The 25375-nt window shown below is 45.1% G+C and overlaps 1 protein-coding gene across 1 annotated transcript in view; it reads right to left on the bottom strand.

The window, feature by feature from the left end:
* SLC4A8 (solute carrier family 4 member 8) overlaps window positions 1-25375 on the bottom strand; it is a 68726-nt gene that overhangs the window by 11328 nt on the left and 32023 nt on the right. Inside the window, exons 11-21 of the mRNA XM_040642469.1 lie at window positions 24581-24681; window positions 18550-18724; window positions 17830-17963; window positions 16849-17094; window positions 13192-13297; window positions 12452-12613; window positions 9637-9750; window positions 6678-6839; window positions 5533-5784; window positions 2296-2364; window positions 474-647 (exon numbers count right to left, since the gene is read on the bottom strand). Of these exons, the coding sequence (XP_040498403.1) occupies window positions 474-647; window positions 2296-2364; window positions 5533-5784; window positions 6678-6839; window positions 9637-9750; window positions 12452-12613; window positions 13192-13297; window positions 16849-17094; window positions 17830-17963; window positions 18550-18724; window positions 24581-24681 (1695 nt within the window). The remainder of the gene's footprint in view (window positions 1-473; window positions 648-2295; window positions 2365-5532; window positions 5785-6677; window positions 6840-9636; window positions 9751-12451; window positions 12614-13191; window positions 13298-16848; window positions 17095-17829; window positions 17964-18549; window positions 18725-24580; window positions 24682-25375) is intronic.

Here is a 25375-nt window from a genome sequence, read left to right as displayed (position 1 = left end):
CATACACACACATACACATGCACACACACACATACACATACACACACACACATACACACAGAGGAATATTACTTAGCCTTTCACAAGGAAATTCTGACACGTTACAATATAGATGAACCCCTCGGAGACATTATGCTAATAAGTAAAATAAGCCGGATAAAAAACACAAATACTTTATGGTTCCACTCACATGAGGCACCTAGAGTAGTCGAATTCATGGAGACTGAAAGTAGAATAGTGGTTGCTAGTGGCTCGGGGACGGAGAATGGGGAGTTATTGTTTAATGGGTACAGAGTTTCAGTTTTGCAAGATAAAATAGTTCTGGAAAAGTACGGTGCCAATAGTTGCAGCACAACGTAAATGTACTTAATGCCACTGAACTGAACCCTTACGAATGGTTGAGGTGATGCACTTCGGGTTATGTATATTTCATCCCGATTTTTAAAAATAAATAACAATGTTGCTAAGCTCACCATCATGGGAAAGACAATGGCAGCCGGAGACGCCTTGATGGCCCAGAGCAGGACAAGGCAGGTGAGCTGGATGAGGGTGAAGAGGTGCACTTTGCGCAGGGGCACGTGCCGAAGGTAGATAAAGTCCGGCTGGTGCTTTGCCGGCATCCCGAAGAGCTTCAGACGGTCAAAGAACTGAAAGGAGGGAACTGGTAATTACTTTCAGGAGGTTTCTCTGGGTCAGACAGAAGCCTTGTGAGGCCCATTCTTGTCTCTTAATCACCTGCTCTGAAAGCTTACCTACTGTTTCCACTGGACATAAATGGAAACTGAGTCTCAGAGGGTACAGGTAATTTGGCTGAGGTTGGTATGTCAGAGTCAAAATTCAATCCATCTCTTTTTTTAAGATTTTATTTATTTGAGAGAAAGAAAGACAGAGACAGAGAGAGCAAGCATGAGCAGGGGGGAGCAACAGGTAGAGGCAGAGGGAGAAGCAGGCTCCCTGCTGAGCAGAGAGTCTGACATGGGGCTCGATCCCAGGACCCTGGGATCATGACCTGAGCCAAAGGAAGACACTTAACCAACTGAGCCCCCCAGGTGCCCGTCTTTTTTTTTTTTAAGATTTTTTTTTTTTAAGTAATCTCTATACCCAACACGGGGCTCGAACTCACAACCCTGAGATCAAGAGTCACACGCTCTATCTACTGAGCCAGCCAGGTGTCCCTAAATCCATCTTTTCTAACTCTAGTTTCTTCTATCCCACACTGGCTCCTGAGAGATCTTTCTCGGGGAGTGTTGAAAACAAAATAAGCCAGTTCCATCTTTCTGTTTATTATCAAAATCAAATCTCTTGTTCTTTGAGGAGTTTGGAGCCTTTCCTTGATTATTTATAATAAAAAGATAAAATCAAACTTCATAACATTGTGGATATAGAATATATGACCATCCTTATATTATAAAAAGGAAAACAGGGGCACCTGGGTGGCTCAGTCAGTTAAGCACCCGCCTTCGGCTCAGTCATGATCCCAGCGTCCTGGGCTCGAGCCCCATATCAGGATTCCCACTCAGCAGGAAGTCTGCTTCTTCCTCTCCCTCTGCCTCTCCCCCATGCTTGTGCTCTCTCTCTCTCTCTCACTCCCTCTCTCAGATAAATAAATAAAATCTTTAAAAATAAATAAATTAATTAACTAATTAATTAAATTAAAAATAAATAAAAACAGTCCCAGAGAGATTCAATAACCTGCCCAAGGTCACATTAAAATTCAGTGGGTAAGAGTGACCACTGGACATTCCATAAAAACATAGAGGAACCAGCCGCCAATAGAAGAAACTAAGTTAAGGTATCATCTGGGGTGCCCCCGTTATCTGTGGCAAGCTCCTGATTTTCTATGTTCACAGGACTAAGAGGAATGAGTTGGCAGCTGGGAAAAGGCAGAGCATGATGGGAAGTGGTATCCACTTACCTGGAGCAGCCCCCACGACTGCCAGTCTCGTCACCAGTGCACCCCCAGTTAAGCTTCCTCACTCACACTGTAGCCTGGTGTGAAAACGAGCATGATCCATGCGTGGAAGTCTAACAGCTGTCTGTTAAATCGCTCATGAATGACTGGCACCATGACATCAAGCCAGGCCACCCTGTAAGTCTCTGTACCCTCATGCCAGCTTGACTGTCCAAATGACTTGCCCAATGCCCAAAGAAACGTCTAAAATAGCTTTAACCGGCAAGCCTAGGAAAAGGGTTCTCACGAACGGGTTTGTGAGTCCCTGGGGGAGCCCTCCCTCCCCGGTCAGGACGGATGAGCTGGTGGTGAGAGGCCATTGCCCTGGCCGAACCATGCAATACCTGAATTCCTTGTAGTGAGGACACTCCCATGTAGAGGAAAACTCCATAGAGGACTGGCATCGGGATAAACTGAACACAAAAGGGCAGAAAGACCAGAAATTAAATTTGGTATCATAGCGCCCTCAAGACTACATAAACTTTTGAATCTCCAAGAAGGAAACAAAGTCCCCAAACCACTGCATACACATTGCATTAGTTTCTGCTGCCTTCGCATGATTTAGAAGGAGAAGCAAAATCAGAAGCTGACAATGATAAAAAAAAAAACCCATTTTGTTCTGAAATGAAATGATTACGGATAGGAGTAATCTGGTCCTGGTTAAATCATAGGCCCCACATTTTACTGCTGTCTGGCTCTTCCTCCTCTGTGGGGATGGGTGGACACACACACACACACACACACACACACACACACACACATCTCTCTTTTACAGAACTGATACCTTTGAAAACTAATCACATAATCAGTCATCTCGGGGATTCGGTGTGTTTTAACATGGACTACAAAGTTTCCTTTCGGTGAACCAGAGAGTTGAGGGCAGGAATGGGGAGGTATCAGAGAGGGAATGATTTGGGGAGAAATATCAACCTCATTACATTGCACTTGAGTATACATACACACCTATCACACCATCGCTCTCCATCTCGGTAATCCTCAAGGCAACTCAGTGAGGTAGGGAAAAGAGGCCTATGGAATTAAGGCAAGGGAAGTCTTACAGCTGAAGACTAAACTTGACTTGCTTTTATTCTGAAGCTGCATTCCCAAACATAATTCCTCTCAGAACTAGAAAATCCCCACTGGATTTTTTGCTGTTGCAACCGTAGAGTGAGTAGACATCTCAGTTTGGTGCGAACCTTGCTTGTAGAACCACTGAATGGTATCCTGAAGGAAGCCCTCTGAGCCACTTCTAGGAAGGCCCGGTGATGCCCACCGCCATGCCTTCGTGGTTACCTTCCTGAAGGAGCAGCGACCTTTGGGCTCCTCCGGATGGCAGCTAGACCAGAGGTGGGAGTGGGGGCCAGGCTGGGGACAGACAGTAGAAAGGAGGGGAGGGGGAGTGAGGAGAGGGGGACTGGGTGGAAAGTAAGGGGCCAGGAAGACGGTTCCAAATTCTTTCCCATTTCTCTCACCTGTCACCCTTAAATAGCACTCGCGGTGCAGGCCGGGGTGGTTGAAGATGCACCAAAAAGAAGAGGAAAGGAGGCACGGGAGCCAAGTAAGTGCTCCAGAACGTTTGGGGCTTGGTGGTACAGCCACAGAGCTTTCCTTTTCACCCCATTTTTCCCAGATGCAAGCCTTACACCCACAAAACAATATTTTTTTCCTCACGTTCAAGGTATCTTCCATCTTTACAAAAAATCCTCTTTTAACCCCACATCTCACACCAGCCACTGCCCGTTTTCTGTTCCATTTCACAGAAAAATCTCTTGCTAGAGCTGTCTTGCCCACACTCTCTTTACTTCTCACCCCCTATTTGCTCCTCAATTCCCTGTAATTCAACTTCAGCCCTATCATTCCACTGACTCTGTTCCTGTCGAGTCACGTGAGGCCTCCATGTTGCCAAATCCAATGGCTTGGGTTAGTCTTTATCTTTCTAGACAGATTCCAACCAATCCCTCTTTCTGGAAACATTCCCCTCGCTTGGCTTCCCTGATACCACACGCTCCTGGTTTCCCTCCTACCTCTCTGGCAGCTCCTTCTGAGTCTCTGTTGCCATCTCCTGCTCTGCCCAAATTCTCAGTATTGGAGCTCCATCAACTCTGCTCTTGCTTCTGGGCCTATTTCTCTTTTGTATCTACCCTTCTCCCTCAGTGATCTTATCTACTCCCATGGCTTTCAATAGCACTAAGTGTTGTTGACTCCCACATTTATATTTTAATCCAGAACCTTCCTCTAGCTTCTTCACGCAGTTGTCTCACCTAAAATCTGACCATAGCACCACCACCTCTCACAAAATCACTTCCTCCTTCATGCCGTCTTCTCCATCTTAAATGTCAGTACTCTCCACCCAGATGCTCAAATCAGAAACCTAGCAGGCATTTTGATTTTTCCATTTTCCACACTCCATTCCAGATCTAGTCAACCAGCAAGACTTTGGATCTTGCCTCCAAGATACAGAGAAGTCATTCCTTTTATCCATCTCTTCTACCACCTTCCTTATCCAAGTCACCATCATCTCCCACTTATAATAGCCTCACTAGTGTCTCTGCTTCTATTTTTCCTAACCCTAAAAGCTTATTCTCTAGAAATTGGCCAGAATGGTCTTTTAAAAATACTAAATGGATGATGTCCTTTGCCTGGAAGTTAACCCTTCAAAGGTTAACTTTACCAGAGTCAAAAAGGCCCTCCACGATCTGCCCCCATGTGCTCTTCACTCTCATTTCTCTGTGCTCTTGCCTTGACCCAACACCCTGGAGCCACGTAGTCCTGATATTTCTTAGAATACATATCGCTCTTTCCCATCTCAGGGCCCAACTAGATTGCTTTTCTCCCTTCCCCCATGCCATCTCCCTCCATCCATGGCATGGCTGGCTACATCACATCTTAAATACCATCTCCGTAGAAGCCTTCTCTGACCACACTAACTAAAACAGCACTCCCTTAATTCTCTATGGCACCATAGAGCACTTTATATTTCCTTTTATCATTTTCATATTCTATAATTATCATGTTTGTTTTCTTTTTTCTTTTTTTACCCTTCCCTCCCTCCTTCTTCCTTCCTTCCTTCCTTCCTTCCTTCCTTCCTTCCTTCCTTCCTTTCTTTCTTTCTTTCTTTCTTTCTTTCTTTCTTTCTTTCTTTCTTTCTTTCTCTTTTTCTTTTTTTTTTAAAGGAGGCTCCATGCCCAGAGTGGAGCCCAGGGAGGGGCCTGAATCCAACTCCCCAAGCCAAGATCAAGAGTTGGAAGTTTAACCAAATGAGCCACCCAGGTGTCCCTCTTTTTTTTTAAGATTTTATTTTTAAGTAATCTCTATACCTAGCACAGGGCTCGAACCCACAACCCCAAGATCAAGAGTCGCATGTTCCACTGACTGAGCCAGCCAGACGCCCCTCATGTCTGTTTTCTTAACTAACTTCCTTGACTACAACTTATCTGTCTTACTCTGCTAGAGTAAGCTCTTTCAGGGCGGTTATTTGTATGTGTATCTCTTTGGCGTATCACTATATTCCCAGCACCTAACGGAATTCCTGACACAAATCAGGCACTGAATATTTATCTACTGCACGAATGAATGGTTACCTTTAATATGGCCGTCATGAAGACAGAGCAGCCCATCAGCACAAAGATCATAAGGCCTGTCACTCTCTGTTCTCGGATGCCCAAGAACTTGGGCTGTTCTCCAGGAGCGGAGCACTCAGATTCTAGTTTGAGGCTGTTCACGTGTGTGATGGACAGGACAGTTGCAGCCACAAACCAGGGCAGGCCCATGATGGAGCAGACACCCAGCATGATGGCCACCATCAGCAGGTCCAGGTGGTAGCCACAGCCTTTCTGTGGGGAAACAGAGTCTCCGTCACCACCAGTGGCTTAGCTGTAGTGGGACATAGAACTGTGAGCTAAGAGTCTCAGGCCCAAAGCAGGAAGGGGTGTATGGCTAAGGAAGAAGGGGTCCAGGGATCCTGGACGAGTCTTCCAGCCCCTCCTGGTTTGGAGGGAACAGAGAAGAAGAAAAAAAGAAACCTTAGCCTGTCCTATACATGCCATATCCATGTTTTATTCAAGTGCCCCCAGATCTCACCCAGAGTCTCATACAATCAAAGAGTCATCTTTTCTTGGTGGAGCAATCAGAGGCCAAGCCACATCTTGATCATCCTAGTGTCTAGATGGTAGACAATACAGGAGTTGGAGATAAATGGCTTCTTACAAACACCCCCAGATCCTTGACAAATATGGATTTGCCTACTCTACATAAGAACACAGACTAAGGCATGAAGCCCCTGACTAATAAATGTGCTGGAATCAACCCTACCGCCCTAGAATCCTTGGGCTCAAGGTTCAGTCTGGAAACCCCAGTAATGGACACCAATGGGAGAATATCTGACTCCAAGAAACAGTGGCCCAAGCCCTGAACTGAACCTCAGAAAGATAAGCCTGTGTAGGGACCACAAGGAATTGTGCCCACCCACCTTTGCCACAGGCTTGCGAGGATAGTAACGGAGTCCATGCTCCCTTCACTTCATTCCATCATGCTCTACTCTGGTTTCATCTCCAAACCAATCTTTGTCACTAATGGAGGGACTGGAAACCCCTGAAAACTCTTTATGAGCTCTTTCCATGACTTTTTTTTATCCAGGTTCTATAGTTCCTGGTCTAAATGTGCCTACCCTAAACTAAAAAAAAGTAACAGGATGCCATTTCTCCTTCTAGGTCAGAACTTTTGTTACCTTGAGCTTGTGTTCCTTCCTGTTAATGATGACAGCTGTGATCTGCTGGTCCATGAATATTAAGATAGTGCAGAGAAGAGCCGGGATAATTGCAGCTATCACAGTCCACCAGGGATTGGGGCCAATGGGACTAATAATCCACCCTCGATCATCCCTTGTTGGCTAAAGGGGAAAAAAACAAAGTTTTATTTTTGTATTTTAACTCTAGTCATTAGGGCAAAACAGATCAAGCTGAATCACAAACTCACATTATTTTTATTCTTAAATGAGAATCCTTAAAGAAAAAAAAAAGTCATGTGGGCGCCTGGGTGGCTCAGCTGGTTAAGTGTCTGCCTCCCGCTCAGGTCACGGTCCCGGGGTCCTGGGATGGAGCCCCATTTAGGGCTCCCTGCTCAGCAGGGAGTCTGCTTTTCCCTCTCCCTCTGCCCCTCTCCCCTGCTCGTGTTCTCTGTCTCACTTGCTTTCTCTCTTTCTCTCTCAAGTAAATAAATAAAACCAAAAAAAAAAAAAAGTCATGAAATACAGCAACTCCTTAGGAAATCTATGACCTTGTTCCAAATTCCCTTTGAGTCAATCCTCGATTACCAACTTCCTGTGAAATAGTCATTAATCCCTCATTTTCTTCCCTTACTCTCCAAATCCACATACAGAGAAAGCAACTTTATCTGAACATTAGCCCAAGTAAAGTAACAAAATCCATTGTCAAAAAAGAATTTTAATACAATTATAATTAAGGCAAATATAAATAATTTCGACTCTCCTTCTCCAGATTTCAGACTGCTCCCCTCCAGAAGCCATATAACGTATGTCTACAGCACAAATAAAAGCAAAGTAGAGCCAGTTGCTTGGAATCTCATGGGCTTAGATTGTTTTGGTCCAGGGGCCTTCTCCCAACAGCAGTGAAACAGGAGCCCAGGTACTAGAGACTTGAGAGACGAGCCCAAGACCACTGAAGTTGGGGGCTTGTTAGGTCTAGGACCCTCTCCAATACCCCTGTGAGAACACTACTGTTCACAAATCTTGTTTGGGTGTTCATGACATACCTAAACTTTCCTAGATCCTCAAACCCCTTCCAGGGTACTCTGGGGAAGAAAAGTTCCCCTTGTTTGGCAAATAGCAATGGAAGATAAGAGACCAGGGATACAAACTGGCCCAGAATTGACTCAAACTCAATGAACAAAGCAAAGACTGTTACGTCCAAAGTAGTTGGGTCCATATTGGTCATGACTCTAGGATTCAAAGACTGATCAATAATGCCACCAAATCCCAAATTATGAACGGGTTAAGTTCTGAAAGTTTATAGAATCTATGTCTCCTTAGTAACAGCGTTCCAAGTGATAGTTAAATTCTCGGTCAACACAAAAATTTATTAAACTCTGACCGACATGGGACGCCTGGATGGCTCAATCAATTAAGCGTCTGCCTTCAGCTCGGGTCATGATCCTGGGGTCCCGGGATCAAGCCCCCTGCTCAGCGGGGAGTGTTTCTCTCTCTCCCCTCGACCCCCACCCCCTGTTCATGCTCTCACTCCCTCGCACTCTCTCTCTTAATGAATAAATTTTTTTTAAATCTTAAAAAAAAAAACAAAATCCTCTTACTGACATTAACACATTAGTAATAGTACTAGCCTTCAGACTGGGTCTTAATCACTAGGGGCCATGTGGCATAATAGGGAAGGAAAGAAGGAAGAAAATTTCTTCTCTGCTTCCTGAAAGTGAGGCCTGCCAATGAGCAACATTTTCCTTGACATTCTCCCATTTTCCCTTCTCATCTCTCTTCCACCTCTCAGAGGCCTTCTTCCCAGATGTTCCAGAAATTCAGTACCTTCTATCTTAAGCCTACCCATCAGGGAACCTTTCCAAGGACTACTTAATGTTCTCAAATTACTTATTTTTACACCAAATCCATTCCTCCTGGAGGGTTGACCTCAGCTAGGTATTAGAGAGAAAGCTGACTGTACTCATTCAAACAAAGGTGAGAATGACGTATTCTCGGAGCAATTATATTTTTAAAGAGGGTGTTTTTTAATCCACAATTTCTAACTGATGGCATCGCGGTGCATTTAACAAAATAAAATAAAAAATTTTCAGGCAATATGGAAAAAGATATTTTTAACGAGGCCTATTTCAGGGAGGGAGAGAAAAAGAAAGGGAAGACAAAGGCGCACGGTAAGGGGATGTTTACAAGTCAAGGACTGCCTTTATTCCTGTCTTCCTTCTCCCCAGCCTCTCCAGTCTTCTCATTGTATGATTCTTCTCGGGTCACTGAGCGCACCCAGGCTTTCCCTCCCCTCTGTTCTTGTGGGGCCTGTGGAACCGAGCTCAGCTTCCCGTCCTCTGTGTTACTCAGTGCCCCTCAACTGAAGCAGATCTAGAGTCCCCACATATGATCATTTGTTTGACTTTTTTTGTCTACATTTTGGGCAAAACATTGTAGATTTTAGAGAGTTATACAAAGAAACAATGGAACAGGGCTGAGGAGTTGTCCACGTTACTCTGGCAGGAGGGCTACACCGTGGGAGAGGCCCCTGGCCGGCTCACCTCTCCATGCGGCAAGATCCTTGAGGACAGGGGCCAAGTCCTGACCTAGCTGCTTTATCCCTCCAGTGCCCTTAGAGAGTGGACGCTCCATGAGAGTGCTGTTAACCAGACCTGTTCCAGGGACCCCACATTTCCACCGAATGTGGTATGTATTTGAGTAAACGAGCGCATTCCATTGTTTTAAATCTTAACTTTTCATTCATTAAACCACTTTGGGGTTCTGTTCTCGGACTTTGCTGGCTTGAACTCAGCCAAACCCGAAGAGTTTGCTCTTCTGAAAGCGAAGGCACGAGGAGCAAAGTTCAGATGTAGGGCACTGCAGAACGCAGGGTTCGGCTAGGGTAAGGCCTTTGAGATTAACTTGGGAGCAGGCTCTAGGAAGCCACGGGAGGGCCCCAAGTGCCCTGAAAGCTGTTTACCTTGAACACACTGGGAACCTGAAGTTTTGGTGATGGGACTCCAATCAAAAAGTCAATGATCACCATTGTGAAGATAGTGAGGAAGACAGCAAAGTCACTCACCATGGAGCGCACCTGGCATGAGAAAGGGTTGGAAAAGTGTTTTATTAGGTTAAATGCGGTAGAAAAGAATTTAGTATTATAAGTTTTAAAAGTCCTCAGAAGCATGCTTTCATCTGACGATTGAGTTAATATAAGCATACTTCAACAATAGGAATATGTTACTATGCCCAAGTTAACACCCCAAAGGGTGGATAGGATGGGGGAGAAGGAACGATCCAAGAGACTCTCATGTCACCGCCCTGACTGTGAAGAGTTCTGTTCAGAGCATTCATGCCCAGGTGTAGGCAATAGTTCTGAGAACTTGGAATAAGATTTCCTGGGACCAGTCAAGGTCCATTTGTGCCAGCCAAGAACCTTGGCGGCAGCATCAACTCCTCTTCTCCCTCATGGCCCACAGCTCGTCTACCTGCACTCAAGTCCTGTTGGCTCTACCTTCAGAACACATCTTGGATCTGAGCACCTGTCACCACTTGCACTGTTCCTACTCAGATCAAGGTCACCGTCAGCTCTTGTCCCAGTAAGTACAGCAGACCCTTCATCTTGCTCTGCCCTTCCTGAAAGCCGCCAGACTGATCATTGAAAACAGAAGTTGGACTGGGTCACTCCTCCACGAAAACCCTGAAATGGCGCCTCATTTCACAGAGGTGAACACCTAAAAGGCCTTGGCCTCTGAGGCCCCATTGCAGTCATCACCTCCCCAAGCCCAGCTTCGAGGGCTTCCCCGCTCACTCACTCTGCTCCGGTCCCACAGACCACCGTGCTGTTTCTTACATGTGCTGGACTCACTCCCGCCTAGGGTCTCTGGGCTTGCTCACCCCTCCACCTGGAATGCTTTTTCTCGGGATAACCTCTCGGGTAGCTCCCTCACCCCGTTTATGTTCACGCAGATGTCACCTTCTCCTTGAGGTCTTCTCTGATGACATCACCCTCCACTGCGGCACCTCTTCTACTCCTTTCCTGCTTCATTTTCTCTATAGCACTTCTCACCATTTTGTGCCCCGGGGGCTTTATAGTTTACTGTGGCTTTAATAAAATACAATGCCTCTGAAATGCCCAGCGTCTGCCAGAATCTGAACTTCCAACAGAGATCGAGCAAAATATATCTAAGCCAAAATATATCTTAACCTGACCTTGCTTTCCTTTGCAACCTGAGGTTTCCAGCTCCCTGCCCCTGGTTTTATTAGTTCTCTTCTGAATGTTACACAAATTCTCTGCACGTGCACCTGCCCCACCATCAGGAGCCATCTTGGGTTCATCTGACCAGCCTGGGGCCCAGTGACCCTCCTCTCCTCTGAACTCCTATGGCCCTGACAGCCAACTCTCTACTACTGTCTCCTATGGACCTGTATGCTTCATATGTTTCCTCTTCCTAGATGATGGCAGAAACCATGTTCTAAACTTCTTTTGGGGCACCTGGGTGACTCTGTCAGTTAAGTGTCTGTCCTTGGTTCAGGTCATAATCCCAGGGTCCTGGGATCAAGCCCTAGATCAGGCTCCCTGCTTCTCCCTCTGCTGCCCCCCCCCCCCGCTCGTGCTCTCAATCTCTCTCAAATGAATAAATAAAATCTTTAAAAAAAAAAAAAAACCTTCTTTTATATCCCTGCTAGCACTTAACCCAGGCCTGGGCAAGTAGCTAGTAGAGAACTGTCACTTATTAACTATTTGTCCAGACCAGAAACAGTGACCCAGAACTTATTTGATATGCGTTTCCCTTAATTACTGTGCAGTTTCACTGAAATCTAAGAATGTGTTTTAGTCATGCATGTGTGTACCCTAAATATATAATCAACTGAGCTCCCCACCCATTCGGACTTCCTGCTCTGCGAATGCACCTGATTAAATCCTCACACACAGAAAAACCACCATCTCTCCTGATCTGAACTCCCGTTCAAAGCAAAAGTGGCCCCTTTTAGCCACTCTGCACCCAGCCTCTAATTCTGCCCTTCTAAAACTGGACACGATCAAACAGTGCCATCTGCATCAGGAAAGACTGCTGAGGCTTCAGTCATGCAAACCAACTCAGGAGCATTTTGGCTGCTGCAGTCAACGTGACCAGTGATTTCACAGGCTGCCACAAGAGCCATCTCTGGGAAGAGACTTTTAGGTCCCCTACATATCCAAAGTGATCACCCCAATTTACTCTATTTAGGAGCCAGCTCTAGCTATTGTACACTACATGTCCCAGCATTCTGGAAATGAGAGTTCATAGTTTTTAGAGAACCACCTTAAACCACCTGACTTTTTTTTTAAAGTAATCTCTACTCCCAGTGTGGGCCTTGAACTCATGACCCCAAGATCAAGGGTCGCAGGTATGGGGGGCTGGGGTGGCTCAGTTGGTTAGGTATCTGACTCTTGATCTCAGCTGAAGTCTTGATCTCAGGGCTGTGAGTTCAAGCCCCACGTTGGGCTCCACATTGGACATGGAACCTACTTAAAAAAATAAAAAAAGAGTCACATACTCTATTGAATAAGCCAGCAAGGCACCCATTACCTGGCACTTTTAACAAAATTTTTAAGTATTAATCCCTCATCCCACACCACACATTGAAGAAAGGTTGCCGGACACTAGAAGAGGAGAATGCCATAGTGTGGCTTACCAGGACACGTGGAGCTTGCCACTGCCACTCCACTCAGCAGGCAGCATGGAGGCCGAGAACAGACTCTGTTACATTAGAATTCTAACGCAAAAGGAATGTGTGAGCGTGCTACCTACTCTGGTTGGGAAATAGCGGCTTGTCTTAAACGTCTTTAAGGTGCTCGAGAGGATGAAGGTGGTGAAGAAGAGAATGCAGGACCAAAAGAGCACGTCAGGGGTATAGGGTCCATGGTGGCCGCACGCAGATCCCGTGAACTCTCCATGCATCTCCTGGCATTCCTGGAGGAACAAGCGTTCTGGGTGACGGGAGGCAGGCGCGAGGGAATCGACAGCTCCGGCCTTCGGAGCCCGCCGCTCTCACCCCGCAGGTGCTGGCGATGTGCAGAGGAGCATAGGCTGCCAGCAGTGTCCTCCTGACCTCTGCACAGCTGAGGGGCTCCTGCTTACATGGGCCCCTTCCAGGCATGGCGACAAGTTCTAGTCCTTAGGCACTTTTGGAAATGAAACCAGGATGGTCCCAAGCCGGCATGCTGTTCTGGGAGGGCCCTGGCAATTTATATAGTTTCTGTTACAGAGTACGTCCAAATCTGAATGTTCTTCAAGCCTCACCACACCCAGGTGTGCCCCCTGCCCTGCCTGGTGTCATGCCCACCTATCCCTAGTGCAGGGTCGCCAGGTAGGGGCCATGTGGGAGAGAAGAGAAAGGCAATCTTCCTTTCCCTTTACATACAAGAGAACTTCGGAAGGGGGGAAGGGTCAGTAAGAATAGTTTAAATTAGAAAAGAACTTTCTTTTTGAAAGTGCCAGACCTTGCCCACCTGGCAGTCACAGTGCCGTAACGCAGCTCCCAGACTTACACTAACAGTCAGGTTGGCCCAGTGCACTTCTGTGGGCACGATATCGTGGTCCTTCCAGTACTGTAGGGTATGGTTGTTGGGATTTTCTGGGACAGTACACCTGCAGCTAAGGGGAAAAGAAAAAAGATTCCTGAAGAGAGCAGCCAAGTGTTCAATTAAATACTTTTAGCCACAACTGGGCTGAAGGCTCTGTCAGAGCCGCCTTGTTGCTCCTTTGCCCGCTTCAGATCCCTGACATTGGTCCTGTTGCTTGAGGCCCAGGCATAAGCCTGACCACATCCTTATTTTTCAGTCAGCCATTACTAAAGACAGACACAAATCAGTGTGTGGTTCTTGAATTAAATTGTGCCGACAACCAAGCTCGGTGCCTCATGTGCCCAGAATGAGCCCTGGTGGTTTCCTGCTTTGTTTCTCTCTCTCAGGCACTTCCCATGAAATTCAATCTACAGAGCAGGGAGGACCTGATACCCCAGTCAGCTCTCAACAGTCTCCTCCAAGCCCGGGTGTCTCCTGCTTCCTATATCCCATCACATTCTTGCTCTAAACATCAGTCTCAGGGGCGCCTGGGTGGCTCAGTCCATTGAGCATCTGCCTTTGGCTCAGGTCATGATCCCAGGAGACCCACATCGGGCTCCTCGCTCAGTGGGGAGCCTGCTTCTCCCTCTGTCTGCCGCTCCCCCTGCTTGTGCTCTCTCTCTGTCCAATAAATAAGTGAAATCTTAAAATAAATAAATAAATAAATAAATAAATAAATAAATAAATAAATATCAAGGTCTCCTGGAATTGGATGCAAGCGCTTCCTGACACTGCATTATTCCTGGTAATATCCCACCACAGTGGCCTTCTCTTCCATCTAACTAGAGCAGATCAGACTTGTCTCATTGGCCACCATGTTGCCTCCCAGTCCCAACATGCTTCATGCTTGAACTGGCTCCCAGTATACACAACTAACATAGCCATTCCCACCAGCTTTGTATCATCATCATAAATTTAATGAGCATGCCTTCTAAGGATCTAGTATGACAAAATTAAAATACAAAAAGATCTCAACAGATTGTAATAGGAGGAAACCAACAAAATGAAAAGTAATAGGGAAAGCTGTAAAGTCCTATATTTAGGCATAAAAAATCAATTCCAGGTGCGCCTGGATGGCACAGTTGGTCGAGCATCAGACTCCTGGTTTCCGCTCAGGTTGTGATTTCTGGGTCATGTATCCGTGTTTGGCACAGAGTCTGCTTGGGACTTTCTCTCTCCCTTTGTTCCCCCCACCCCAACCCGTGCTTTCTTTCTCTTTCTCTCTAAAATAAATAAATAAATCTTAAAAAAAAAATCAATTCCAAACTTGGAAGCAACAAAGATGTCCTTTAGTAGGTGAATGGATGAGCTGCAGTATACCTAGACAATGGACTAAAAAGAAACTATCAAGGCATTAAAAGACATAAAACACCTTTAAGGAGATAATACTATGTAAACAAAGCCAGTGTGAAAAGCCTATATACTGCATGATTACAACTATATGACATTGTGGAAAAGGCACAACTGTTAAGAGGCTAAAAAGATCAGTGGTTGCCAGGGGTTAGCAAGGGATGAGTAGGCAGAGCACAGAGGATTTTTAAGGTAGTGAAACTATTCTGTATGATACTATAATAGTGGATATCCATTACAGATTCATCAAAACCCACAGAATGTATAATACCAAGAGTGAACCCTAATGTAAACTATGGACTTCGGGTGATAATGATGTGTCAATGTAAATTCATTGGTTACCATGTCATTCATTCAAACTTACCATCCTGGTGCATGGGATGGTGCTGGCTGGGAAGACTGCACATGTGTGGGAGCAGAGGGTAGATGGGAACTCTCTGCATCTTCTGCTCAATTTTGCTGTGAACCTAAACTGCTCTTTAAAAAATCAGTTCTGGGAGCCTGGGTGGCTCCGTTGATTGAACGACTGCCTTTGGACCAGGTCATGATCCTGGAGTCCTAGGATCGAGTCCTGTGTCGGGCTCCCTCCTCAGTAGGGAGTCTGCTTCTCCCTCTGACCCTCACCTCTCTCATGCTCTCTCTCACTCTCTCTCAAATAAATAAATAAATTAAAAAAAAAAAAAAGTCAGTTCCACGGGTGCCCGGGAGGCTCAGTTAGTTAGGCATCTGCCTTCAGCTCAGGTCATGATCCCAGGGTCTTCGGATTGAGCCCCAGGTAGGGCTCCATGCTTAGTGGGGGGTCTGCTTCTCCCTCTGCCCCTCCCTCTGATCGTGTTCTCTTGCTCCCCTCCCTCTCTCCCTCTCTCAAATAAATAAATAAAATCTTTTACAAATTAATTAATTTAAAAATTTAAAAATCAGTTCCACACATACTAACATCAAATCATTTAAAGAGTTGGAGAGTTCTAGCTTCACAGCTCCAACAGTGGAATGCAACTAAGAAAAATACCATCTTGAGCTTTATTAACACAGAATTACAGTATCCAGATCCAAAGTCTACTCAGTCCAGGGCTGGTTACTTTTGTCTGTCTTCTCCCAGTGGGATATAAGCCTCATGAAGGTAGATCCTTTGTCTGTCATGCCCTATGTTTCCAGGGCCTAAAACAGTGCCTGGCACATAGTAGGTGTTCAACAAATATTTGTTAAATTAACATATGATTTTTAAAAATGAATATATGATTTTAAAAGGTTCATTCAAAGAATGAAACTTACCCCAATGCCAATCGGCAATCCACAAGGCATTAAAGATCATACTCCCTAATGGTTGTTATGTTGTTATAAAATAATTTCAAAATTCTAACAAATTTTTTATGAATTCAGACCTTCAAAAGGTTACTAAATGGATAAGCAAAATCTATAGAGGTGTATCCGTGGCTAGGTGGCAGATACCTCCATGCAGCACGCTCTGTCTGCCCAGACAGTTTCATTGTTCGCTTCACAACCAGACCCTCCACATCAGAAATGTACAGCCAGAAGGGTGGGAACTTGATGGACACAGCTAAAGGTTGAGGGTCTTTAGTCATAATTTGGAGAATACTATTCCAGAGAAGAAATGTTTTATAGGACCAGACTCTCCTAGATGGTTGAAAACACAGCCAGATACTGTGTTTCTTTTCCAGCTGATCCAAACTGTATTAAACATGTGAAGAAAGCAGTCTCTTGTGTTGAAATCTAGGTAACTACATAGATTACTAGATCTTTAGGAAACAAAGTAAGAGGCTTGTGGATCTCTAAGGAATTATTATTATATCTCTACCTGATGATTCCTAAGAGTAGCCTGTACTTACAAAAAATCTTGACAACATGTTCCAGGGACTCACAAATCCTTGTAAAAAGAAGTTCTTCCCAAAAACTAACTTGAATTCTCCCCGCTCCCTTTGCAGCCTATTTTTGTCTCATGCCTGAACCAAAAGCCATGCTCTGGAAAGCATTTCTCATGTGCCTTGAGTTTCACTCTTAGTCCGTCCTCTCCATCATCACTCCTGACTGTTCTCTGGCGGCTCCCCCAGGTCTCCGCATCCCCACCTGAGCCTTATTTCCCAGTGAGAGGGCCAAGACACTTCCTTATTCCTTAACACAAGCTACAAGTACTGTCTGGTACACTGCATCCAGCCAATAAACTCAGGCCCTCTGCTCAAGTAAAAAAAAAAGATAAGCAGAAAGCATACTTACTAATACAGGCTCAGGTGGTCCAGCTGGCTGTGCATGTGGATGGGGTAGGTCTCGGCCAGGTGAATCAGCTTTTCTATGGCTTCGTAGATGAAAATAATGCAAATCAGGGAGGCAAACGCTTCTTCCGTGAAGCGGGTGATGTAACAGACAAGGGAACTGGCATCAGTCGCCACAAGGACAATACACAGGAAGGCGGTCCACAGTCCGATACAAGCTCGCAGGGAGAGGTATGAAAGAGCGTAGTCTCTGGAATAAGACCAAGGTTCATCAGAAAGTATGGATGGATGAATGACAAGACAAAGGGTCAGAAATGTGGTTAGTTCATCTCATATTACCCATTCCAGTACTGCAACCCAGTTTATCCCTGATTCTGACTGTACTTCACTCCTAAATGCTGCCCAGGGACAGCCGTGACAAAACATTTGTTGTTATTTGCCACAGCAAGGACATGGGAAGTGAAGAAGAAAGGAACTGCCCCTCACCCATTTCTGCCGTTACTGGCCAACATGATTCAGACCTTATTCTTACAGCTGGCCCTTGTTCCAAATGCTCCTACTCCTAGTATAAAATGAAGAAGAGATTTTATAGGAAAAGTAGGGAAACAAGGGCACTGCCAAGTCCCTACCATCACTAGCAACCAGACTATGAAGAGGGCAGATTATGCCAAATTAAAAGTGGACTTGAAATTAAAATAGAGGAATTTGAATTAGCTAGGCAAAGTTTTTTAAAGATAAAAAGTTAAGACTTCAATAATGGCTAAAGGGCATTAATAAAGCTCTTTAAGACTCGGAGATCTACTATTTTAGGTATGGTACTACCTGGGGGGGAGGGGCAGGACAACAGACCAAATGATGTTTTTCCTTCAGATTTTTACAATCCAGACTAATATTTGCCTGCTTATACATGCCTAGGATCCGGCATTCAATCCTAACAGCACAATAACACATCCAGTTAGAGTTTTCAGAAAACCAAATGTCTTACTTGCAGAATTTGAACAAAATCTTTTCAAATACAAGCACTGGCCCCGTACTTCCCAGGATGGTGAGAGCCTGTCCCGCAAACAAGGAATAGGCAATCCCAGTCATGGAGGCTCCAAACAAGGATTCAATTGCACTCTGAGGGGGGAAAAGAAATCATCAGAGTCCATAGCCCATCTGTAACCAGTAACGTGGGCTTCTGCACATTCCTGATTTAGCTCTCTTGTGTGCCCCGACAAGCACTTTGCTTGCATTTCATCTTAGCAAGAGTGAAGAGTACACACTGTCTAATACTCCTGTAAATGGATACCGCTTGGATAATCCAGGTGCCCAAATCCAACCACATACGGTTCCTTAACTAAGTCCTGTTCTTCAGTGACTCAATTCAGTACTGAAATAGACATAGAAGGCACAATGATACCATTCACAGTACGAGCCGTCACTCAAAGTCACCTTAAATGTCAAATGACATTGATATATCATTTTCCATCCTTTGAGCACCAGGTAATTCGACTGGGCAATCAACTCCTGAAATTGATATTCAAGCAGAAGAGAGTCTGTTCTAAAGGGAAAACTGTGTTACTGCCTGGTATGAAGTCAGAAGACCACAGTAACTCAGTAGAAAGAATCCAATCCCAGGGGATTTTCCCCTCAGCAGACTTGGCCGGCAACACAGTATTTTAAGTCTTGTTTGGGACCGATAGAAGTGGTGAAAAGTCCTTACTATGCGTCCCTCAGTGGCTTCTCCGAGCAATCCCCCAAAGGTGATGACAGGTGACATGCAGGCACAGTACAGGAACAGAAAGGAGGCCAAACACTGTAAGCTGAGCGCATCCCGGTAGTCGCTCCAGTACCAGGGGGCCTTCCGCTTGATGTCCAAAACCAAGCCCCCAAATAGCCTGTGGAAACATGGCAGATAGGCCTCTGACACAGTCCCTCTTTCACGAAAGTATTTGAACAGCACCCATTTGAAAAACACTTCAAATGTGTTCTGTACTGAAGACATACTTTGGCTTCAATTTGACCCCAAGTACAAGAGATCTCTCAGGTGTCAGCAGAGATTCTATTTGCAGCTAAGGGCACGAGTTTGAATGATTATCCCAAGCACAAAAAGAATGAATGTGGATGTGCATATTACCCATTCAATAAGAAGTTTCAAAAAATTAATGTGAAATTAAGAAGTAGCTACAAACTTCAAATCCTGAGCTGTTCTGAGGAAATGTGCAAAACCAATTCAAGGTATTAAAGTTGTTAGTTTTAGTATATGTAGTCTAGATAAAAAGCCCCATCACATGCACTTTCCTACTCTGAGCAACTACCCACCTTCCGTTGAGAAATTAGCATAATAATTCATTCATGCAGTTGACAAGTAGTAGCAGATACTTCCTGCCAGGCATTGTGCCAGGTACTGGAGAGGCAGCAGTGAGCAAGACAACACAGCCCTTCTCTCCAGGACCTGCAGTCTAGTGCAAGAGATAGGCAGTGCTGTGAGGGTGCCACAGGCGGCATAGGACAGGGAAGGACATTTCAGCAGGGACTCAGAGAACGGACCGGGAGCCAGCCCGATGAGGCAGAGGGGCTAGCACGGGCGCCACCTAGAGGTGGGAGCGCAGGGCTGACGGAGATATGGCTGGAAGACAATGAGGAGCCAAAGCTGATAGACAAGGATGGAGAAGCTGGAGAAGCCAAGTCATGAAGAGCCTTGTAAACTGTTTTACAGAATTAGAACTTTATGCTAATGGCATGTCACATCACTGAAGGATTGTAAACAGGAGAACAACATAAACATGCATTCTGGAAGGCTCACTCGGGGGGGGGGTGTAATGAATGGAACGTGGGGCAAGACTGGAGGCAGTGGATTGGAATGAGGAGAAGTGGATGGACTTAAGGGCTTAATCGGGAATAGAATGAACAGGACTTGGTGGCAGGACTTCGGGGACCCTTCTCCACTTCCCAAGGATGAGCCGGATCAAGAGCAAGATATCCCACACCAAAGAGGAGTAGTGTTCTCAAATGGGGTCACTTTTTCTAAGAGTGGAGTCAGTGCACCAGAGTGAAAGTTGGTAGGTGAGTCACAAAAAGAGTCACTCAGCAAATGGCCTGGTCTCTTCTACAAATCAGTGGCACAGAAAAAAAGGAAGGAGAGCCGTTATATGACAGAATCATAATAACCAAATGCAATCCCCGATTGGATCCTACGTCAAACAAATGAACTCTAAAAGGATGTTGCTAAGACAATCACAAAAAGTCGAATATGAACTGAGCATTAGACAATTTAAAGAATCAGTGTTAATCGTGTTAGATTTCTTAATGGCATGATAGTTGTTTTTTAAAATACCCTCATCAAACAGAGATACATACTGATGTAGTTACAGGTAAAATGACATGATACCGGAGATTTGGTTTTAAATAATCTAGAAAACATAAAAATAAAACAAATAAGTGGGGAGAAATAAATGAAACATAACTGGCAAAGTGTTAATCACTGCTGATGGGCCCATGGGGGTTCATTATACCATTCTCTTTTTTGCCTCATGTGTTTGAAATTTTCTATAATAAAAAGCTAAAAACAAAAAACGAGCTACTCCTTCTTGAAAGGAGGCTTGGCCAGCTCTTTCTTTCTGCCTGGGAGCATGGAGGAGGACCAGGAGGACAGGAACCTGTATGCCAGAGGAGAAGGCCCAGCCAGCTCTCTCTCTCTCCATTTGAATGCCTTCTCTCCCCTAGCCAGTGCAATGAGGGTGCAGGTGGACACAGGGCAGACACTGTTCTATCTTACCCTTGGCTCTTTTCTTCTGGTTTGGGTGGGTATAGTTGGGATTCACCATTCTTCAGTTTACAGCAGTAACATCACAATCTGGGTCTTGGCTTAGGGAAAAGAGGCAAAGCTAGCTTTGTTTTTAGTCTATCTGGCAAACCTACCCTAGGTAAGGAGCTATCTATAGGGTCTAACCTAGAGTGTGAGAATTCCACCTCAGGGTTTGGAACCAAGGCTCTGATTTGTAATAAAGTATCACTGTGTTTTGCTTTCTCCTCTAGGTAAATAGGACCTTACAGGCAGTTGTGACTAGTGAGGGTGAGATACAAGTGTTTCTTGGTCTTTACCGACACAGAATCCTGGTACCATGCGAATATCACCTCTTAATCATCGATGACCTTCCACTGAAGGGTATCATTCTGGGAAAATAATCTCCTTCTGCAATAATGAGCCTCACCCCACTAGGCAATCGGAGATGCTGCCATGATTGCTCAGCCCCCTGGATGCAGGAGGCATCTTCAGGGAAGAGTGTCTGTGAGTAAGAGACAAAAGATTTATGCGAAATGGATTCATGAGAAGCCGACAGATAGGGAGGACATCTGTTTACCTAGCAGTGATTAAAAGGGGAAAGTAAGGGTGCCTAGGTGGCTCAGTTGGTTAAGCGTCTGCTTTTGGCTCGGGTCGTAATCCTGGGGTCCTGGGATCGGGCCCTGCGTGGGGCTCTCTGCCAGCGGGGAGCCTGCTTTTCCCTCTCCCTTTGCCACTCTCCCCTGCTTGTGCTCTCTCTCTCTCTAATAGATGAATAAAATATTTTTTTAAAAAATAAATAAAAGGGGAAAAAAAGATCTGAGGCTCCTATCGATAATGTAACTGTAAATTAGTAAACTAATTTCTAAATATTGTTTACAGAGTCAGCCTTATATCTCACTCATGCACAAAATCAGACCATAATTGCTCCTCTCCCACAAGATCAGGCATGGATGCTTCTGTTAACATTTGACACTTCCTTTCCCTTTCAACACTACCCTTGATGTTCAAGTTTTTGGAGGGTAGGAGGCACACAGGGATATGAACTTAAGCTTGATGCAAGACAGGACTTACCCGTGTAGAGGGTCACTAGGCTCTGGAGCACTGACTTAGGGAGCCCTTCTCTGGAGGGCTTTAGGGACAGGACAGCCATCCTTTGTCTGGTGTGCTTTGGAAGAAACCTGTTTGAAGTGTGGGGGGAGGGGGGATCATCGAGATAGCAGCTCCTGATTCTTTTTTCATTAACCCTTCCCAAAAGCGGCTTCCCCAATAAGGTACATAAACATACCCCTGGAAGAACCCTTTCCAGACTATCCTCCCTGTGGTGAAGCTTGTGGCCTAGGAACATTCTAGTCAGACTTTCCTCTTTGTTACGTATGGGAATGCATCAGCATCACTGCCTGCATCAACAGCAGGGAGCTCCAAGAACTGTCTTCATCCTGGCATGGTGGGTCAGGTAATACAGAACTCAGAATACTGCTTTCCACCTGTCTCTTTCTCACCTTCTTAGAGTCTACGCTCCCCCATCTTCATATACCTCACCGTGTCCAACAGGTAGAACTAAGAACTAAGTCTCCAAGTTTTGCCCCACCCTATACAACATGGTATGCATAAAGCAGGTTTTCCACCTCAAAGAAACACAACTAATGGTATGAAGAACCACAGAACCCAAGCTGTCAATGTATTTTTAGTCTGTGCAGTCCAGATCCAGAAAGTTCTAGGATGTCCATCTGCATGGGTGGGTTTATATTCACTCTTTGAGAGTGATCTCAATACTTAGAGATTGCGAAAGGGGCAAGAGCTGGCCCAGAACCATAATCTCTGATACAGGCATTAAGTCACCTTGTAGTAGTCACTACAAGGCTACAATGGGAGAAAGGCCATGTGTCTTGAGGTCTTCTACTAAGGGCTCTGAGGAAAACTCTAGGAGCTCAGGAAGAGGAAGTATCTCCCTCACCAAGCAGACTTAGGCTCTGAGCCTAGATAACCCTTCCTTTCAGCCTTACCAGCTCCATAACTTCCTGACAAGACACGAAGGGAGAACTTCCTCAAACCCTATGTGAGTTTGTGAGTAAGGGTACTTTGATACTTTGAGTAAGCATGTGATGATTCTGGCTGTATGAGATTCTCTTTTGGAATGTCAGGCACCATTGCTGAGAATCTATAATTGTTGAGATCTGATCTTATAGCTTCCCAAATCCCCACATGGAATTGATTATAAATGACCCCCTCAAAAGGCCTGGGACTCTAGTTTATTCTCATCTGACACCAAAAGAAACCTGAAAGCTCACCTCTGCATGGATATCATTTGGAGGGAATCCTCTTGCCCTCATTTCCACTGCCTTTAAACTCTAAGTCCTGGGGGGTGAACCCCATTTATATTCAAAAGATAAATCACAAGTCTGAAATACTATCAAATCCATACCCAAGACTCTTCCCCTAAAAAACACCACCTTCTCCAGGACAATCTCAATCCTGGAACCTATTCAAAGGACAGATGGTTCCCTATTCTAAGGACAGATGAATAGTTTCCCCTATTCTAAGGACAGATGAACCATCTCTCAATACCAGGCCTCCCACCCAATTCAGACCTCTCCCAACTTTAAAGAACACCTTAAACTCACTCTTGGAGGTTGCTCCGTCATTTTAGTGACCCCCTTCTATCAAAACTGCTCCTTCCTCTGCGATCACTCCCCAGAACCCAATTATCTTTCCCCACCCTCAAATACCTTCCTCCAGCCAGGAAACACACTCCCCGTCTGGACACTGCTAGTTAAGTGCCTTCTCTCCTGCTTCTCAGTCTCCTTTCCTCGCTCCTCCCTGAATTTCCAAGAGTGGAAAAATAGATGACTGTCTACAATTCTAAAAAAAACCCTGAGTCTCCAATGCGTAGAGTATACTGAGGATAGAAAAATAAGGAAAGCAACTTCAAGCAAAGAGAAAAAAAATAAGGTGAAAGAAAGGAATAGAGGATGTTACAAAGCTTCTCTCCGTGATATAAGTCATGTCCTGAGAATCTCCACCCAGCAGGTCCTTCTTAGACACAAGCACAACTTACAGAGCCAGAGCTATGGTCTCAACTGTGTTCCACAATCTGGGGGAAACTCTAGATGTCACTCCAATCCAAAATATCATCCTCTTTTACCACCTTCCTACCTGGCAAATAAAACCAAGTCTGGAGACCTCCTTCCCTAGCCTTCCATAGAGAAACTTCTCCTTGGGCATCTGTCTGTAGAATCTTGGCCTAGAAGAGTAGATTGACTATTCTGAGACACACACACCCCTACCTATATTCCTACCCTAAGGGAGTTTCTTAACTTCAAGTAATCACTTGATATTTATCTATATTCAGTCCACTCATACTACAAAACAGGAGTCATTCTAAAAGTACTCATTCATAAGTTCATCAGATTCTGAGTGCCTACTCTGTGCAGGGCACGGTGCTGAGTGCTAGGAATATAACGGGCCCCCCGCCCTTATGCAACAAACGTTCTAACAGGAAGACAACAAATCAAGCAATAGTATTAAGTATGAGAAGGGTGTAACCGGGGGTTAGGGGGAGCGTGGCCAATGAGAGAGGACAGAGTTCAAAGCTGTGACACCACATAGCAGGAATACCTAACCTCATCTATAGAGTCTTAGAAGGCTTTCCAAAGGAAGTGACACCTAAGCCGAGACAAAGTGGCAGTTAGCCAGGAGATGAGGAAGGGGACGAGGGTTCAAATCAGGGAACAAGGTGTGGAAAGGACCGGAGGGGAGACAGACTGTGGTAGGTGGTTTGAGAAACTTGAATGAATGAATACAATAGCTGATATATTTGCAATACTTATTGTAGTCAGTGGTTCCATTTGGAAAGTCATTCCCAGCCAATATACTACAGAGAAGAAGGCTGAAAGCAGAGTATGACTCATTCCTTTGCAGACCGTCAGCCCTGTAAGCAGTACGAGCTGTGAAATATCCCCGAACTTACCGCCCGGTGCGCTGAAGTTCTGGCCCGCTGTGGCCCCCATGTGGTTCGGCTTCTATGTGGCAAACATATCCGTTTGGAACTCCAGGCATTTTCCTTTTCTCCTTTTAACAAAGGACCCCAAAATTAGTAAAGTCAGCCATCTGTTCTGTCCTTCCTGCTAACAGGGCGGACTGGTAATGAGATAATCCAAAAGCAGCCCCCAAATACCCAAGTGTTTGTAGTTTTCAAATGCATTTACTGTTTTAGGGCAGTTGACTGATTTTCCTGGAAAACAACAACAACAACATATAATTTCTCCCTCTCTCTACTAGTACCTGACTCCTAACTCTGTCTTGTCCTGAAACAGAAATATGGAGGCTTTGGCATCAGCTATGACCTAAGTTCCAGTTTCAAATCTCCCTCTGTGTAATCTTACTTTCCCTTAAAACTTTGAAGATAGTTGTATTTATTTGTAAAATTTAGGGTAAAAATACCTATTTGGGGATGTTGCTGGCAAGGCTGAGTTGGCATTTATAAAGCACCAGGCTTGGTGGCTAGAGTACAGGAGCTCCTTTCCCACCTTTAGCTTGGCCAGAAGCATGGGCGACTCTACTTTCTCTCTGCAACTTGCTCTTTTCATTGCATGGCTTCATTCACAATCTACTCCCAAGAACTGTCCTTCCTTCCCCTCTCTGCCATTCCACATCAAACTGTCAAGAGCCACTCCAAATTTATCCTAGAATAATCCTGACTGATTGCATCACCTGAGCCGACCTATGTTACTGTACTTATTTTTTATAACTGTTCTGTTCATCC

Source organism: Ursus maritimus, unplaced genomic scaffold (assembly GCF_017311325.1).
Source record: "Ursus maritimus isolate PB19 unplaced genomic scaffold, ASM1731132v1 scaffold_26, whole genome shotgun sequence".
In the NCBI taxonomy this organism is placed as follows: domain Eukaryota; kingdom Metazoa; phylum Chordata; class Mammalia; order Carnivora; family Ursidae; genus Ursus; species Ursus maritimus.
This window is presented reverse-complemented; position numbering and strand designations above follow the sequence as displayed.